This window comes from Ambystoma mexicanum, chromosome 6q (genome assembly GCF_040938575.1).
Source record: "Ambystoma mexicanum isolate Mex_15411 chromosome 6q, UKY_AmexF1_1, whole genome shotgun sequence".
NCBI classification, from domain to species: Eukaryota; Metazoa; Chordata; class Amphibia; order Caudata; family Ambystomatidae; genus Ambystoma; species Ambystoma mexicanum.
Window position 1 is genome coordinate 1,403,566,879 of NC_090937.1, and position 17,492 is coordinate 1,403,584,370.

Here is a 17,492-nt window from a genome sequence, read left to right on the forward strand (position 1 = left end):
CTGGGGCCTGGGAAGTCCCCAAGGAAGCCAAAGTCCGGGATGGGCTCACCAGTTGGGGTTTTGGGAGCATGCACCATGACAGCACTCCCCCCTCCCCCACCCCCCTCCTAAAGCCCCCCTAATGACAGACTCACCCGTTGTTCCTGGTTTGTTAGGGTGATTACGGTGCAACCTTTTTAATAACTGGAGCATGCACATTCTCGCTAGGTTCCCATGATCTTTCATGTGGTCCGTATCCTTTCCAGTCTATCAAGTAAGATAGTTTTGATTTGGTGATGTTTGAGTCAAGAATTTCTTTAACCTCGAACTCAGGTTCCCCGTTTACTGTGACCGGTTTCGGTGGTTTCACAACTCGTGTTCCAGGTTGCACTGGTCTCAAAAGTGAGACGTGAAACACAGGATGAATTTTCATGTGCGGGGGTAAGTCCAATTTCATAGCCACCGGATTGAAAATGGCCTTAATGGTATATGGACCTAAATATCTGGGGTTGAAGGTACGAGGCCCTTTCACTGGTATGTGCTTTGACGCCAACCAGACTTCATCCCCAACCTGATATCTTGGAGCTTCACTTCTATGTACGTCGGCTGATTTCTTGTACCTTTCCTTAGCTTGCTTTAGATGATCCGTCGCTTGTTTGAAGGCTTGGGAGATGGTAGAATGCAAACTTTTCACAGCTGGCATTTCCAGAAGTTGCGGTGGGTCAAGATTGGAAGTTCGTGGGTGTAATCCGTAGATTGTATAGAAGGGACTTTGAACCGTACTGGAAAGTAGGGAGTTGTTATAGGCATACTCAGTGATCCATAGAATATCCTTCCAGCTGCCTTCAGTTTGATGTAACATGCACCTGAGATATTGCTCCAAGGTCTGGTTTATTCTCTGTTTAGCCATCAGTTTGGGGATGGTGACTGGTGGAAAGTCTTCTGTCGATTTGAGCTAATTCGCAACATTTCTTCCAGAATCGTGAGATAAACTGGCTGCCCCGGTCTGAGATCAGGATGGATGGAAATCCGTGAATTCGGACGATCTGCTCCAGAAATTCTTTAGCCAGAATTGAAGCTGAGGGCAATCCTTTTAGTGGGATGAAATGGGCCATTTTCGAAAACAAATCCACCACTACTAAAATTGTGTTGAACCCGTTACAACGAGGAAGGTCCATTATAAAATCAAGAGATAGGGTATCCCAAGGTGTAGGTGGAATGTCTAATGGCTGAAGCAGGCCTGGTGATTTTTTTTTCTGGACCTTGTTTTGAGCGTAAACGCCACAGGAAAGTACAAACTGTTTGATGTCTTTACGCCATGTTGGCCACCAAAAATACGGTTTGATCTTGGCCTCGGTTTTTGCAATTCCAGGATGGCCTACTAATGAGTCATGGTAATGCGAGACAACCTTTTCCTCAAGTTCTCTGCTGGGTAGATGGAGACGTCCCCGAAAATAGGGTAATTGGTTTGTGATTGAATGGTGAGGACTTTTGGTTGGACAATTTTTTAGGGTGTTGGAATCCATGAGATGAGAGATTCCCTCTTGAATGTCTTCCAACGTTAGAGACGTAGTAATTCCAAGAATCTTTTCACCAGGAATGATGGGCACTGGGTCGGGATTGGCATATTCCTCGTCTACTCCTATACGGGACAGTTCATCTGCCTTATTTCGACAGCCAGGTCGGTAAGTAATTACAAAGTCGAACTCAGCAAAAAACAATCCCCATCGGAGTTGGCGAGATGATTGAGCTTTTGCCACCATCAGGTACTGTAAATTGCGATGGTCAGTGATTACTGTGGTGGTGTGCCTAGCTCCTAAGAGGTAATCCCGTCAGGCTTTGAAAGCCTCCTTGATGGCTAACAGTTCCTTGTCCGTAATAGCATAATTCAACTCGGGAGCCGTAAACTTCTGTGACCAAAAGGCTACTGGGTGCAGTTGACCAGTTTCGAGGTCCCTTTGTGACAGGACCGCTCCCATTGCCAGACTGGAAGCATCCGTTTCGAACACGTACGGTAGATCTGGACATGGGTGTTTCAGGATCGGAGCTGAGATGAATCTTTGTTTTAGCTCCTGGAAGGCTTTCTGAGCCTCTTCGGACCATTGAAAATGCTTGTTTTTGCACAGCAGAGTGTTGATGGGATGCACTAGATGCGAAAATCCAGGAATGAAACGACGATAGAAGTTTGCAAACCCGAGCATACTTTGAACTCCTTTAATCGAAGTTGGCGACGGCCAGTTGAGAATGGCATCAACTTTTCGTGAGTCCATGCACACACCACGAGGGGTTAGGACAACTCCAAGGAACTCGACCTCAGTAACATGGCAAACATTTTTTTCCAGCTTTGCAAATAGTTTGTGTTGTCAAAGTTTGTCCAAAACTGCCCGGACATGTTTTACGTGTTCTTGCTCTGAACGGGAGTATACCAGAATGTCGTCGATGTATACTACGACGCACACATCAATCATTTCTCGCAAAACATTATTCATGAATACTGGAACGCCGGTGGGGCGTTGCAAAGGCCAAAAGGCATCACCCGATATTCAAATAGCCCGTATTTGGTGCGGAAAGCGGTCTTCCATTCGTCCCCTTTTCTGATCCGCACCAGGTGTCATGCTCCGCAGAGATCTAACTTGGTGTAAATTCGGGCATCTTTAACTTGATCCAATAGGTCAGGAATCGGAGGCAACGGGTAACGGTTTTTAACAGTGACCCGATTCAATGCGCGGTAGTCGATGCAAGTCCTAAGGTCTCCTTCCTTTTTCGGCACGAAGAATAAGGGTGATGCCGCCGGGGACTTGGATGGGCGCATTAAACCGTTAGCCAGATACTGGTCTAGATATTTTCTCAAATGCAGGTTCTCGGGTTCTGTGAGTGCATAGATTCGACCACACGGAATCTGTGCTCCTGGTACAAGGTCAATCTGGCAGTCATACAACCTATGAGGGGGCAATGTGTTGGCTTGATCCTTTCGGAATACATCCCGATAGTGTTGATATACCAGCGGTAGAGAGTTGGTTGGTTTCATGATCGTTGTCGCTCCAGTGGCCAAAGGTCCTTTAGTCGGATAACAGGTTTGGGCACAGTTGACTGAGAAGGTCAGCCTCTTGGCACGCCAATCTATGCAAGGATTGTGTGATTCTAACCATGGCATTCCCAGAATTATTTGGAATTGTGGAGCCTTGATTATATCAAACACTAAGGTTTCCCGATGGCCGTCTTGGCACAAAAGAGTCATCTCTGTCGTAGAGTGCGTTAATGGACCTGAAGCAATTTCAGTTCCATCAACTGTGGTTACTAAGTCTGTTGTTGCCTTTTCGCAGAGAAAAGTTCATCCTCGAAGCCAATTCTTAATCCATATAATTTCCGATGGCTCCACTGTCAATGTATGCTCTGACTGCATGCATTCGAGATGGTTGTCAGTGGTTTATAAGGACCATAGGCAAAACTAGGTGCGAGGTCTGGAAGTCCTTTTCGCTCAGCAAGCGGACCTCTACACCTGCCGGGCGGAGAAGTTTTCCGGTTCAGACTCTGTTTCAACCTTACCAGCGACTCCTACTGCCTTTTTAGGTGGCTTCACTGGGCACTCTCGAAGGAAAGGGATGGCCGACCCGCAATACAAACACAGCTGTTGTCTTCTCCTATCCCTTTCAGCCTTGGACAACGGCCCTCACACTCCTCCGATTTGCATGGGTTCTGACACGTCGTTGGTCTTGGAGGAGTTTTCCTATGGGCGTACAAATACTCTAGAATCAATTCTAGCTCGATCTGCCTTACGGTTCTGCAGTCTGTCATCAAGCTGGACCACAAAGTCTATGTACTCAGCACAGTCTCTGGGCGGGTTAACCACTTGAGCTAAAACGTCCTTTAACTCCCTCTCAGACCGCGGTAAAATAGCGTTGTTCTTTTGTCATCCGGCCAATCAGTTTCCACAACCAGTCTGTTGAAGGTTGCAATGTATGTTAGCAGATCATGGTTGCCTTGACGCAAAGACAAAAGTTCATTGTCCAATGCCTGACCTTGGCAGCGTCGGGCAAACAGCTTCTCCATATCCAATTGGAATCTTTGGAAGTCTCACAAGATGGGGTCATCCCAACTGACCAGCGGTACCAACCAGTCAGCAGCACTGCCACTGAGATATGAAAGTACAAAAGATACTTTGGACTGGCTGTTTGGAAAAGCCCCTGGCCTACATAGGAAATGTAGACGGCACTGATTCATAAACACTGCATACCTTTCTGGATCCCTAGCGAATCGTTCAGGAGGTGCCAAGGGTACAGGTCCTGGGAGGACCACCTGAACTGGATTGCTTGATGCGGTGGGTACCGTTGACCCCACCACAGGTAGTGGCGCTTGCCCCACCTGTGTCTGGAGCAATTGTCTGGCGAGATCGTCGGTGCGCTCCTTGGCTACAATCAGTTCTCTTCGTAAGGCATTTGTTTCCTGTCTAGCCGAATGTACCTCGGCCCTGAGTTCCCCCAAAAGCTGAGCTAGCTGATCCGTTTCCGAAGTTTCCATGGCGCCCAGGTAGAGAATTTGTGTAAGTCTTTGCATTCTGTCACGCTCACCTGGTCTCCACGGGGGCGTGCTCGTGTTCGAAGGTCGATGTCTGCACTGGTGTTGCTCTGCTTAACGGAGGGTGCTAGCTCGCGTCTTCCCTTCCTTCTTGCCTCAGGAGATGTTCGTCTGCAAGTCGAAACAAGATTTTAGCCAATTGAATGGAGCTGGTTTTGGTTTTCCCCTCCTTCCGATTTTCCCTTCTCTTCCTCTGGCTCACCTTGGTTTTTTAATGGGCGAGCTCTCCGTCCTGCACACTCTGGCAGGGGCGTGGTTTCACAGTCTTTCCATGATCTAGTTACTTCACTGATCCGATGGAGATTGCTGAGGTGGAAAGGCCGGCCTAAGCAGGTAAGTCTCTATTCCAATAACTCCTTGAAATAGCGGTCCTCAGTCTTTGCCCGAAATATCTAATGTTCGTTCTGGTCTTTCAGGTGCGGTTTTAAGCGGCTTTCGGATGATGGATGACTCGCCCGACGATGATGATCAGGATTCCAGCTGGTAAGTATAGCGCTGTGCGGGGCGCGCCAATTGTTCTCTGTAGTTAGCTTTCCTTGCTGTGTGCGACTAACCTGCTTTGTCTGTTCTGTTCTGTTCGACAGGTGCGGGCAGTTCCAGGAAGATGATGGAAGAGCCGCTCAACGGGTTAAGTTCCGGCGCGATGCTGGAATGATAAAGAACTGCTCGATGGAGTTTCTAGAAGTGGCAGCTTTCAGGTGAGTAGCTACCCGGGAGGGTACAGAACAAGTTACTTACCTGTAACTGTTGTTCTCCAGCATGGGTCTGGCATGGATTCACATGCTCATGAATATTCCCCGTCAGGCCGGGAATCCTCGGTATAGAAAAAAATCAGGATCAGTTTCGTTTCTGATCTGTCTTTCTCAGTAGTAACCAATCACTGATCTCTGGGTCATACTGCCCCCAGCCAATGACTGCCCTCTCCCTAAGCCCCGCCTCTGGCAGCCATCCTCAGATTTGGTAGCAAGTAAAGTGGCAGTATGACCAAGTGAAGAGCCGCAGAGGAGTAGGCGTGAGGGTTTGCATGTGAATCCATGCCAAACTCATGCTGGAGAACAGTTACAGGTAAGTAACTTGTTCCTTCTCCAGCATGGGGTCTGGCATGGATTCACATGCTCATGAATATAAGAATACGTAGCAGTATACACATGCACAACCACAGGAGGTGGCAATAGGCTCAACATTAAGCAATACAAAAACTCAACATTAAGCATCTCTTGCATCCTCACCAGGCTCACCTTAAGCGAACAGGTTGCGCAGCACTGCTTGGACGACCCTGGACTCCTCCCTGGAGCCCTGATCGAAGCAGTAGAATCTCGTGAAGATGTGTGTCGACCTCCACGTAGTAGCCCTGCAGATGTTGAGCAGGGGCACTCCAGACAGGAACGCCGTGGTAGCAGCGATCGCTCTGGTCGAGTGGGCTCTCGGACGGCCGGGCAGCGGTCGGTTTGCCAACCGGTGACAGTGCATGATGCAGCCAGAGAGCCATCTGGAAATGGAAGCCTTCGAGAGAGCCTTCCCTTGATTCACAGGTCCAAGGTTTACAAACAGCTGTAATGTCTTCTGAAAACTCTTTGTGCGGTCCACGTAGAACTTCAGCGCTCTAGCTACGTCCAGCGAGTGCAGAGTCCTTTCAGCCGGCGACGAAGTAGACGGGAAGAAAACTGGCAACACCAAGGGTTCGTTGAGATGGAAGTCCGACGGCACCTTGGGCATGAAGGAGGGGTGCGTCCTCAGCACCACCCTTGTGTCGTGAAACGTCAAGTATGGTGGCTTGCAAGATAGGGCCTGGATCTCTCCCACTCGTCGTGCGGAGGTGATGGCCACGAGAAACGCTGTCTTCCACAACAGAAACTTCAATGGTGCCGAATGCATAGGCTCAAACGAGGCCCCCCATGAGCCTGGTCAGCACCACGTTGAGCTACCACGCTGGGTCAGGGGCCTTCACTGGCAGGAATGATCGGAACAATCCTTTCATAAATTCCTTCACCAGTCGATGAGACCACAAAGATGTATCTTGATGGAAGCGTGAGCTAGTCCAGCCTTGGCCAATGACAGTAGGTACGGCAATACTTGAGGGGCCGTAATCTGCAGAGGGTTAATCTTCTGTGCACGGCACCAGACAGAGAACCTCTTCCATTTATGTCCATAGCACCTGAGAGTTGAGGACGCCCTGGCCTTTGCAAGAACCTCTCTGCAGTCGGCCGGGATGTCGTACCCTCCAAACTCTAGTGCTGCAGGAGCCAGGCCTGCAAGTTCAGCGACTCTGGGTTGTGGTGAAGAATGGCGCCTCCTTCTCTGGAGAGAAGATCTGCGTCCGTCGGCAGCTTGACTGGTGTGGACGTTGACAAGTCCAGAAGGTCCGGAAGCCAGATCTGTCTCGGCCACGCCGGTGCGACAAGGATCATCCTGCACCGGGACCTCTTGAGCTGGTTGATGAGCCAGAGCAGCAACGGAGGGAACACATAAACAAATAGGCCATCCCAGGGGAACGAGAAAGCATCCCCCATGCTCCTCGGCTGGCGGAACCTGCTGGCGAACCCCCGGCACTTGGAGTTCGCCGCTGTCGCGAAGAGATCGATCTGGGGTTCACCCCATCGTCGGAAGAGTCGATCCTCTTGATGCTGGTATAGTTCCCACTCGTGGCATGAGCGCAGCTCTCTGCTGAGTGAGTCGGCAATGGTGTTTTTTATTCCTGCCAGATGAAAAGGCACCAGAAACATCCCTTGGGCGACGGCCCAATGCCACAGATCCTGGGCTTCCTTGGATAGGGCAGGGGATCTGGTTCCGCCCTGCTTCCGGATGTAGAACATCGTGGTGGTGTTGTCGGTGAAGTTCCTCACCACCTTGCCCTTGAGGGACGGAAGAAAAGACCTGAGGGCCCAGAACACTGCGCGGAGCTCCAAGATGTTGATGTGGAGTGACTTCTCCTCCGGGAGCCAAAGGCCTCTCCCGTGAAGATCTCCGGAGTGTGCTCCCCAACCTTCCAGGGAGGCATCGTTCGTCACCGTCACCTGGTGAGCTGGGGTCTGAAAGTCCGTGCCCGCCGTCACATGAGAGCGGGTACCCCACCACCGGATCACCTGATGGAACGTCTCGTTGAGAGGGATCCTATCCTCGAAGCTGCCCGTCGACTGGACCCAGCGGGCGTCGAGGAACGCTTGTAAGGGGCGCATCCAAAGCCTGCAAAGGCGCACCAGATAAATGCAGGTGGACATCATCCCGAGGAGGGACTTGATAGATCTTACCCTGGCCGTGTCCGGGGCCAGCAGACGCTGCACCTTGCCCAGGATGGTCCTGGTCCTTTCCTCTGACGGCGAGGCCAGCCGCGCCACTGTGTCGAGCTTGGCTCCCAGAAACAGGGCGACTTGCGACGGAACCAGGTGGGATTTTGTTTCTTCTTCTCGCCTGACGGGCTCTTCCCTTCCAGCCAGTGGGCGAGACGGAGGTGGCGATCCTCGATGGTCTGCTCTGACATGTTCCCACAAAACGCACAGTCCTTCTCCGTGTGGGTCTTGTCCTCATGGAGAAAGTAGAGGCATAACGAATGCTCGTCCTCCTTGAAAACATTCTGAAGCTGGCAGCAAGGGCAGGTCCTGAACAGCTTCCCGGGCGTAGAGCTTCCTTTCTCCTGGGCCATGTCCGGGGTAGGCCTCAGAACTTCTGGAATCCTCCAAAAGCGTAACTCGACGAAATCTTCACCCTTGAGGGGCGTAGAAAACTCTGAAACGGATCCCCGTTGATCGGATGTAGAAACGGTAGAGTTTGAGGCTCTATTTAACCGAAAAACGAGAAAAAATCTCCTGAAAAAGCGCGAACACGCAGCAAAAGCTAATGCACGAGGACTCCCCAACACTTGAACCTGCGGTAAAAATCTGAGGATGGCTGCCAGAGGCGGGGCTTAGGGAGAGGGCAGTCATTGGCTGGGGGCAGTATGACCCAGAGACCAGCGATTGGTTACTACTGAGAAAGACAGATCAGAAACGAAACTGATACTGATTTTTTATATACCGGGGATTCCCGGCCTGACGACGGGGAATATTCATGAGCATGTGAACCCATGCCAGACCCCATGCTGGAGAACTTCAGTTCTGCTCTTCTATAGATGTGGTGGTCCGTGGGCAAGCAGAAGGCGAGAGGAGGATGTTCTGCAGGTAAGGCCTTCAATGCTTTTCTAACTCCTGTTCTTCTCTTTTCTCAGGTGCCGATGGAAGGAAGACTCGGGACGGGCGTGGCAGAAGGGAAGCAAGAGCCAAGCTGACACAGTGAGCGCTACGCTGCATCTGTGCAGAATAACGCAAAGCGTGTTCAGTTTGCTGGGTGCGGTTTAAAAAGCCTTGCAAGTAGTCCCAGGAAAATAGGCACCTTAAACGTATCCTGTCTCCAGGTAAAGTAGTCCCAAGCCACACCCTGTACTGAATGGCTCAGCCTCTCAGAGCCAAGTATATGGCCCATGTATTTAGCACCTACCATGAGCCTGGCGCCAGGACTGAGTCCAGGTGAGCCTAGCTGGGGCCTGGGAAGACCCCAAGGAAGCCAAATTCCGGGATGGGGTCACCAGTTTCAGGGTTTTGTGAGCATGCACCATGACAGACACATGCCGTACTAACCTGGTGGCCATAGGGGCCTACAGCAACTCAGGCAGCGACTTATTCTCCACATCCTACCCTGTGGTCAAGAGGGATCTGGCAGGGCTGACTAGATTATACCCCCCTATCAGACGCCTGCATCCGTACCTGGTGGGCAGGATCAGCGAGATTCAGGCACTCATGGCATCGTAGCCCTATGCCACGTTCCAACGTGACAAGGTGGTGCTCCGCATCCACCCTGCGTTTCTCCCAAAGCCAAAGGTGGTATCTTCTTTCCACCTCAATGAGGAAATAGTCCTTGCAACTTTCTTTCCAAATCCAAAGGAGGAGGCAGAATAGGTGTTACACTGTTTCGATGTCAGGAGAGCCCTAAAATTCAAAGGTCTTCTGCAAGTCAGATGCGTTGTTCGTCACCTTTGGTGGTTTAAAACCAGGTGTTCGGGCATCATAGGCCTCTATAGCTAGGTGGATGGTCACAGCCATTCGAGGCCTACAAGGGGCAGCTTATGAAGTTACCAGCAAACAAGCATGCCTTCCAGAGGCATGTGCCATGGCAAACAATCAGCAGGGCGGCCACCTGGGCTACCCCCCTCTGCATTCTGCAAGCATTATTGCCTAGATGGCAGTGCAAGATCAGACACAGCCTTTGGGCAAGCGGACGCCAGGAACCTGTTCTCTTAGGGGTGGCAACGTCTTCCCATCCCCATGGTTTCAATCAGTGGTAATAGCCCATACAGTATGGAGAAAAGGGGGCGGCATGTAGGAGTAATTGTAAGTAATTGTAAATTACTCACTGTATTGACTAACGTACTCCTAGTCCATAGTCCACCTTTTCCCTCATATCTCCCACCACCCCCACCCCTTAACAAGTTTAATCTAGCCGATGCATCAAATGGGACTGAGGTGTGGTGCCAGAGGACGGAGTCAAAAAGGAGCACATGCTCCCGGGGCCACACCCCCACTCGCAACTAAATTTAAAGGAAAATACTTTTCTGTGAAAAAGGTTCCGTTCCCATCCATAGCATCCTGGACTAGGAGTCCGTTAGTCACTACAGTGAGTAACTTATAAATTCTTTCTCTCCTACCATTCATTAAACCACCTCATTGTGTCTTCTGGCGTTACAGTCTTCGATGTCCAATCACTTTCTTCACCACAATCTCTCTAAAGGCGGATGTCCTACTCTTTCCCACTGCTACTATCCCTTCCCAGTCCAACTCCCAACTCCCTATCATTTCATCCTAATTCTTCATCTCTTCATCTGCTCATAACCTTGGCGTTTATTTTGATTCTTCACTTACTTTCACCTCTCAGATTTTTTCACTCTCGTTCCTGCCGCTTTCATCTCATTACATTCTGAAAGCGAGACCCGTTCTCTCCTTCAATGCCACAAAGCTTCTTGTATCCTCTTATTTGCTTTTGTCTTTTCTATTGCTCCCCTCTTCTCTTTGGACTTCCTCTTGGATCCTGTTGCGTTCGGTCTATAATTCTTCTGTTTGTCCTCTTTTCTCTCGCGCCCTGTGCGACTGTCCAGTACAGTTCCTCTTTGCTGGCTTCCTTTTCAATCTTGTATCCTTATTTATTTCATCTGCCTAGGTTTCAAAAGGTCTCTATAATTGACTCACACGCCCCCTATCTGTCCTCACTTGTAGCAGTTTCTTCTTACTGTGCCTTGTCCCTCCTCCCATTTCCCTTACTTTTCCGTGATGGCCCCTAACATTGGAACGCTCTTCCTCTTTTTCTTCGTTCCACTTCCTCTTATCCCATGTTTTATTCATGCTTCTTTCTATCTCAGTTCTTCCATTTCACATTTTGCTTTGTATCATTTTTTAACTTTTTGTACAGCGCTTAGGTGTAAAGTGCTATAGAATAAAAAAAAATGCAAATAGAAAGTACAAATAAATATCCACCAGCCTTACACAAATCCTATTAGGAAGCTGTTCATACTTGGTGTAAGGTCTCAAACTCTAGAATGAAGTCCTTATGAAAAATCACTCTATAACCAATCAGCTGTTCCTTACGAATGAATGCCTTGGAGACACACCTGTTCCTCAAGAGCCAAACTAACTTTGTACTTGAAAGATACTTATGAATAAAATGGATCTAAATGGGAGTTCTTTATATAATTTGTGATTATTTTGAAAGCCTGGTGCAGTACTGCCTCTGGAGGACTGGACTTGGAGGCATATCATACGGACCATAATCCTACAGTGAAAGTGTCAAGGACACTGAAGCTCTTGCAGTCAATCGGTGTACAAAAACAAAATCATAATCTTGATCATCATTCCTTTCAGGACCAAACCTACAATTAGGAACCGGCATCATACACACAAAAGCCTATGTGTAGGTCAGGAATAAGACAAAAAAAAAAAATAATAAAAAACACGTGAAATTTTAAGCCACTATTATTGTGCAGAGAAAAAAAAAACATGCATCAAGCACTAAGGAAGCTCAGAGTTCAGCTAAAATGAATATAAATTCACACCGGACAAAATCAATTTAAGACACTTACAGAGTTGGACTTATATATAACAGCACACGAGGAATGCACTGGTCTCACAGAAATCTGAAGCTGTGTTAACACTTTGTGAATACAACACACCAAGTAAAACAATCCCATAAAAAGGAAAATGGACAGCCTGAGCATAAAGTACCTTAATTTTCCACAGTTGCAAAAGTGAGCATTACAACAAGAAAACAAAACGTACCTTTTTAATTTCTTTGTACAGCTCCAATTGTAGCCGTGGAAGATTAGAATCCATCAAAGCCTGCATCCAAATATAGTGAATTGTTAGTCACAAAAATGTAAGTTAGCAACATTCTATGAATTTGGAATTTTCTAGAGTTGCATGGATTCATGTAAAGTAGCTTTCAGAAGCCCTCTTTAAAAATGCCTTCGACGCCATTTAAACTCAAGTTAAAACTAGAGATGAAAATCTTGATTCCTTGTTCAATTTCTCATCAAGGGGGTACATCTTTTTTACATAGTCTGAGGGTATAATGGACACTACATCTATTATGTGTAGGTTTGTGTCAAACAGTAGCTTAATTGGGAGACCAGAGTGTGTGTGCATTACTGTAATCCATCTCCCAGTCGTTTTCACTACAACAAGATAATTCACTTGTAAACTCAGGCTTTGCGATGTATGGGTGATCGTGGTTCTCCTTTTCCTTTGGTATACTTCTATACTTGTGTTGCTGAAATAGATCTCAGTCTGGTCACATAATCTTTAAAAGGCAGGAGGATTGTGGAACTTGTCAGAGCAGTATAGTAGTACTAGTAGCACTACAAATAATGTATTAAGCGCAGCATAATAGCAGACAAGTTAGTTTCAAGGTGCCGAAACATGAAAACATCTACATATAACAATAGAACAAAACAGAAAATGATGTCAAGACTTAAATAAGAAAAACACAGTGCATTTCAACTCTAATAGCTTAAAAAGTCAGCCATTCATTTCAATTTTTATAACTAAGATTAGTTAGTAAGATCAGACAACCTGCCAAGCAAAAATATATATTTTTTTAACTTATTAGACAACGGTTAGGCTTCCGTTACATCTTAAATTGGATGTTCCCAGTATTATTTTTCCTAGACTATCATAAGCAGAAGCTGTGTATGAACTTCCAGCTAGAGCCATTATTCTCCAGGTCTATGGGGGTAAAACATGGACTCACTGGGATCAAAAGATGAGACTACCTCCCCCATAAAAGCTGATGGGAGCCGGATAACTTTTCATGCTCATTGGTGAGGCAGAAGAGTGCTAAAAAAAAAGACGCAGAATTACAGGTGCACTGGTAATATGTCAGTGATCCAGTGTCTAAAAATATTGTGCAAATAAAATCGACATACAGTGATAATAACTAATGAAAATGACGAATATCTTTAACGAATCAAAAATAATGAAAACTTTTCGAATTTTATGTTAATAGTATATATGGGAGGTGGGGTAATACAGCCAAAGAAATGGGGGGTTTTGAAAAACAAAATAATTCAAAATGTTTTCCTTATTTTTAATTAAATAAAAACAAGTGTATTTATGAATTAGTTATCACATGGAACCAAACAAATCATGCTTAGCTTTTGGATCAATTAGCACACAATACCTGAATCGGATTAATTAACAATATCTACATCTGCAGTGATATTGGTTGGGGAAGGAAGATGGGTTTGAGTTGGTACGACTAGGTGAGCAAAAGTGGCACAAACGATTCCAGGATGGCCGCCGCACGGTGAGGTCGTGTGTGAGAGTGCTCCAACTACAATTATTTATTTGCCGCATTAAAAAAAATGATAGGAGGTGGGCCGCAGATGCAATACAACAATCGTGCGGCTTGGTGAGCCCCCAGTTTGTGTGACTGGGCTTGTTATCCTGTAATTTCATGACTGGGCCGAAATTAGGCGGAGGGTTTGACTCCCATCCGAAAGGCAGCAGCATGTAACACCGGGTCAGGTTGCTGGAAGGCAGAAGGTGGGGCACTCCTTGTGGGCCCCATGAACAGACAGATGGACCCAGAGGCAGAGGGGAAGGCTCGGTGAGAAGAAAGCAAGAATGGCAAGCTGGGGTGCGGCTCTGCTGGAACTCCTTGTTAGCTGCACACCGGATAGAGGAAGCAAATGGGTCCCTACGTGTGGTGAGTGGGGGGTCACTGCGCATTATGCAAAACTTTCAAAACAGTCATTGGTGCCGGATGAAGAGGGAGCTAGGAGTCAACGGGCGAACATATCTTGGCCACTTGGAGGGCAAGATCAACGGCAGACCTGGCTAAATGGGCATCCAAGTGTAATTGCCTATGAATCATAGCAACAACTAGCAAATTATGCTCCTGACAGCTGGCTGCAATAGAACATTGAGGACATAGCCGTTCTGCCAGTGACAGGTAACTACTTTCACCCTACACCCTGAAGCCATTCCTTTTGTTTTGGAGTGGCTTCCACAGCGTGCAGACTCCCCACCCTGGGTGGTTGAGAGGAGGGGGAAGGATAGTTACCCATAGGTATATGGAGCAACAGGCGGTAGGGAACGTCTTGGACTACCCTCAAGCAGGCACATAGGACTAGGTGCCCGATCCTTTTGGTCTAACTTGCAATTGGTAGACCAGGTGTATTGCTGGGACTTTCAGAGACATATATCTAAACTAAGACTTTCAGCACATGCCTGGGGGTAGGCGAAACCGGACTCTGGCGGGAACGTACAGCCCAATTCTGAACAGCCTAATCCAATGGAAAAGTTCTTGACAAGACACTCGGACACTAAATTGCCAGCTGGACAGTCTGTGTCTCAGCTCCCACCGATCCCCTCCACGGAAGATTCAGTAATGGCTGCATCAAGGGAAGATTTCCACAAACGTTTTCAGGACAAGTTCACTGCCTCTTTCCAGGTACAGTTTACAACGATCACTTCTGAAATTAGCACTCACTTGCCGTCTTCAGCAAAGAGATTTCATCTCTTGGGGAGCATGTAGATACTACTGAGCGGGCAATTCAAGAACTAAACGAAGACAGCAAATGATCAGATATTGCTCTAGAAGAACTCTAGGATCACACATAATTTGGAAATTCGATATGAAGACCTTAAAAATTGATCCAGACGTTCCAATATCGGAATTAAAACTCTTCTCAAATCGATTCCAAGATGGCCACCGAACTGGAGGACGTGCGTGCGGGTGCTCCGTCATTGCAGCTCAAAGTAGGGCAGTGCCCCCACCCCCAATGACAACACCAAAGCGTGGTGTTACCTCGAGAAGACCCCAGGCATCCAAGAACTAAGGCGGTCTACTACCAAAAACCCTTTGAGGAGCGACATGGGCGCCGTGGGAAAGCCAGCCATTTGAAAGGGTGTGGCTAGCAGGACCGCAATAAAGCCCGCGAAGGTGCTCCCTACAAAGACTTTCCCCGACCAATGGGCTCCATAGCACAGCAAGTAGACACCTGAGCGGGTACTTGGTGCGGAATCGCTTGTATGGCAGCAGGGCATCACCCGCCCACCGTGATCAGGGGATTTTAAAAGCAGCGGCTGGCCAACCAACGAAAACAAACCTTTGCTAAACTGCAAGTATAGCCTCCAGTCTCAGCTTTATCAATGTGAGGGACATCTTAAGGGGCTGTGATCAGGAAAACAAAGCATCCGTTATGGTCCCTGTCTAATTCCTGGTAAAAATCCACAGGGGAAAGTCTCCAAGTTGTCCTCTGTTGCCAGATTCATTTATAGCAGATCTCCTTTCACTTGGTGGGGGCAGCCAGAAGCCAATCTCCACAGAATCTAAATAGTAAACTTAGGGGAAAAACGATACAGTACCCTGAGCATCAAATGCCGAAGGGTAAAAAGAAGAATACTCAGGCGGGGTATGCCCAAGCTCCACAAACTAAGACAAATCCTCTAGTAAGACTGGGCTGTGGGCCAGGTGACACTCTTAGCCGGAAACACACCAGCAGCTAACCCAAGTGAATAGTCTAGAGAGTCTAGCAGCCTCCATCCAGAAATGGCTGCCTCTAAAGAGGACTTTGCAACTAGCTTCCAGGAATTCCAGGACAAGTTCCATGCTTCAATCTAAGTGCAGTCCACATCCTTCACTACCAAAATCAGGCAGTCACTATTCGATATCAGCAAAAATATTTCTTCCCTGGCAAAGCATGTTGATACCAAAGAGCAGGAAATCCAGGAATTGACACAGGAACACAACAGTCTGATATTGCATTAGAGGAACTGAAATACAACCTAGAAATACAGTGTGAAGATCTTGAGAACAGATTCAGACATCCCAACATACGGATACGAAATTTGCCAGAAACGATCCTAGATGTTGATCTGAAATACACTGTAATTAATATATTTTAAGACTTAATTACAGGCATAGAGGCTGCTACTGTTTTGCTCGACAGGGTACATAGAACAGGCCCGAAAAGAAATGATCCCGATGCACGCCCACGCGAAGTCTTGGCAGCCTGCACATCATTCCCACAAAAGGAACAGATTCTCCAGGAGGCACGGGCCTCTTCTACGATTACATATAATGGCAGCGACATCCAACTATATCAAGATCTGTCGCAGATAATTTTGCAGAAACGCTGTTAGATGCAGCCGGTGGTGAGAACATTAGTCGCGAGAAATTATATAGACTTTCCCTTACGGATTGTTTTTTCCTCTGCAAGGGAGACAATTTAGGATCACTTCTTGAGAAGCAGGAATGTCCTTATTACAAATTGAAGAAGATACCACTGAGGGCCCGACCGAGGTCGCTAATTGTTGCTTGGTTCAACAATCTAAACCTTGGGAATGGAAGACTTCAACTCGACATGGGAGGAGAGACAAGGCTAAATACCAAGAGGATTGGAAGGTACAACTCAGAGGCCCCAACCTAAAAACAACAGGATAAAGAAGCTCAAAAGAAAGCGATGGATTAAGAACAAATCTTTGACTTTCACAAGACAGAGCACACCACCTTGTAATGTATCTGTTCAGGTAACAGATGGGGGTACTAAGATACCCTGGGCTATGTTAGGTACTGTTGCCCACACCAGGGGACAACTGTTGTGTCCGTTGGAGTTAGGGGGAGGGAGAGATGTAGCTGGGGGTTGGGCGAACTAGCTGGAGGGAGGGGTCCATGACGCATGGTTTTTGAGAATGATGTCAAAGAATGTTGTACGTGAACGATGTATGATCCTCATGATATGTTACTCTATCAAGATAATTCAAGTGTTTAACGTTAAACATTAGGAGTCTTAATGCACCAGCAAAGCGCAGGAAGCTGGAATCTCTTCTGGGGCTTAACCAACCCGACTTGGTGGCACTCCAACAAGAGACACATATATATCTAGCTCATATATGTAAACTTCGATTACGACTATACCCGATTGTATTACAGACTAATGCGGTGGGTAAGGTAGCTGGGGTGTTGATAGCATTTGGGTCCAGCCCAAACATTAAATTGCTTCGAACAAAAGTCCACAAAGAGGCCCTTTATATTTGTACAATCTTGATGATTGGCATTAAGAAATTAACGGTGGCTTCGATATATGCTTCCAACACTGAGGGCTTCTCAAAATCGACTCTCACGGTGCTAGAATCCTTTAGTGAGTGTGAGATAGTTCTTCTAGATGATCTCAATGAAGCCTGGGATCCCGCCCCGGGATCTGAGCACTGTTGCCGGTTTCACGCAGTCCCAGACATCCAAACTGCGCAAAAATGTGCATTGTTGACATTGGTAGATATACCTTTGTTAGGGAGAATTCTCTTATAAGGCTAATTTCCCAAACCTAGTGAGTCCCCCAGCAGCTTTGCTGGATTTTGGGGTTTGTTTTTTTCTCCTGCTAAGAGCGAGACTCTTTTACTCCCACTCTTGGGCATGAT

At 47.4% G+C, this 17,492-nt stretch overlaps 1 protein-coding gene across 4 annotated transcripts in view; it reads right to left on the reverse strand.

Moving 5' to 3' along the window:
- HTT (huntingtin) overlaps nt 1-17,492 on the reverse strand; it is a 2,905,635-nt gene that overhangs the window by 2,733,424 nt on the left and 154,719 nt on the right. For all 4 annotated transcript variants that reach the window (XM_069632055.1, XM_069632053.1, XM_069632052.1 and 1 more), the window contains exon 4: nt 11,850-11,909. In XM_069632055.1, coding sequence (XP_069488156.1) covers nt 11,850-11,909 — 60 coding nt within the window. The remainder of the gene's footprint in view (nt 1-11,849; nt 11,910-17,492) is intronic.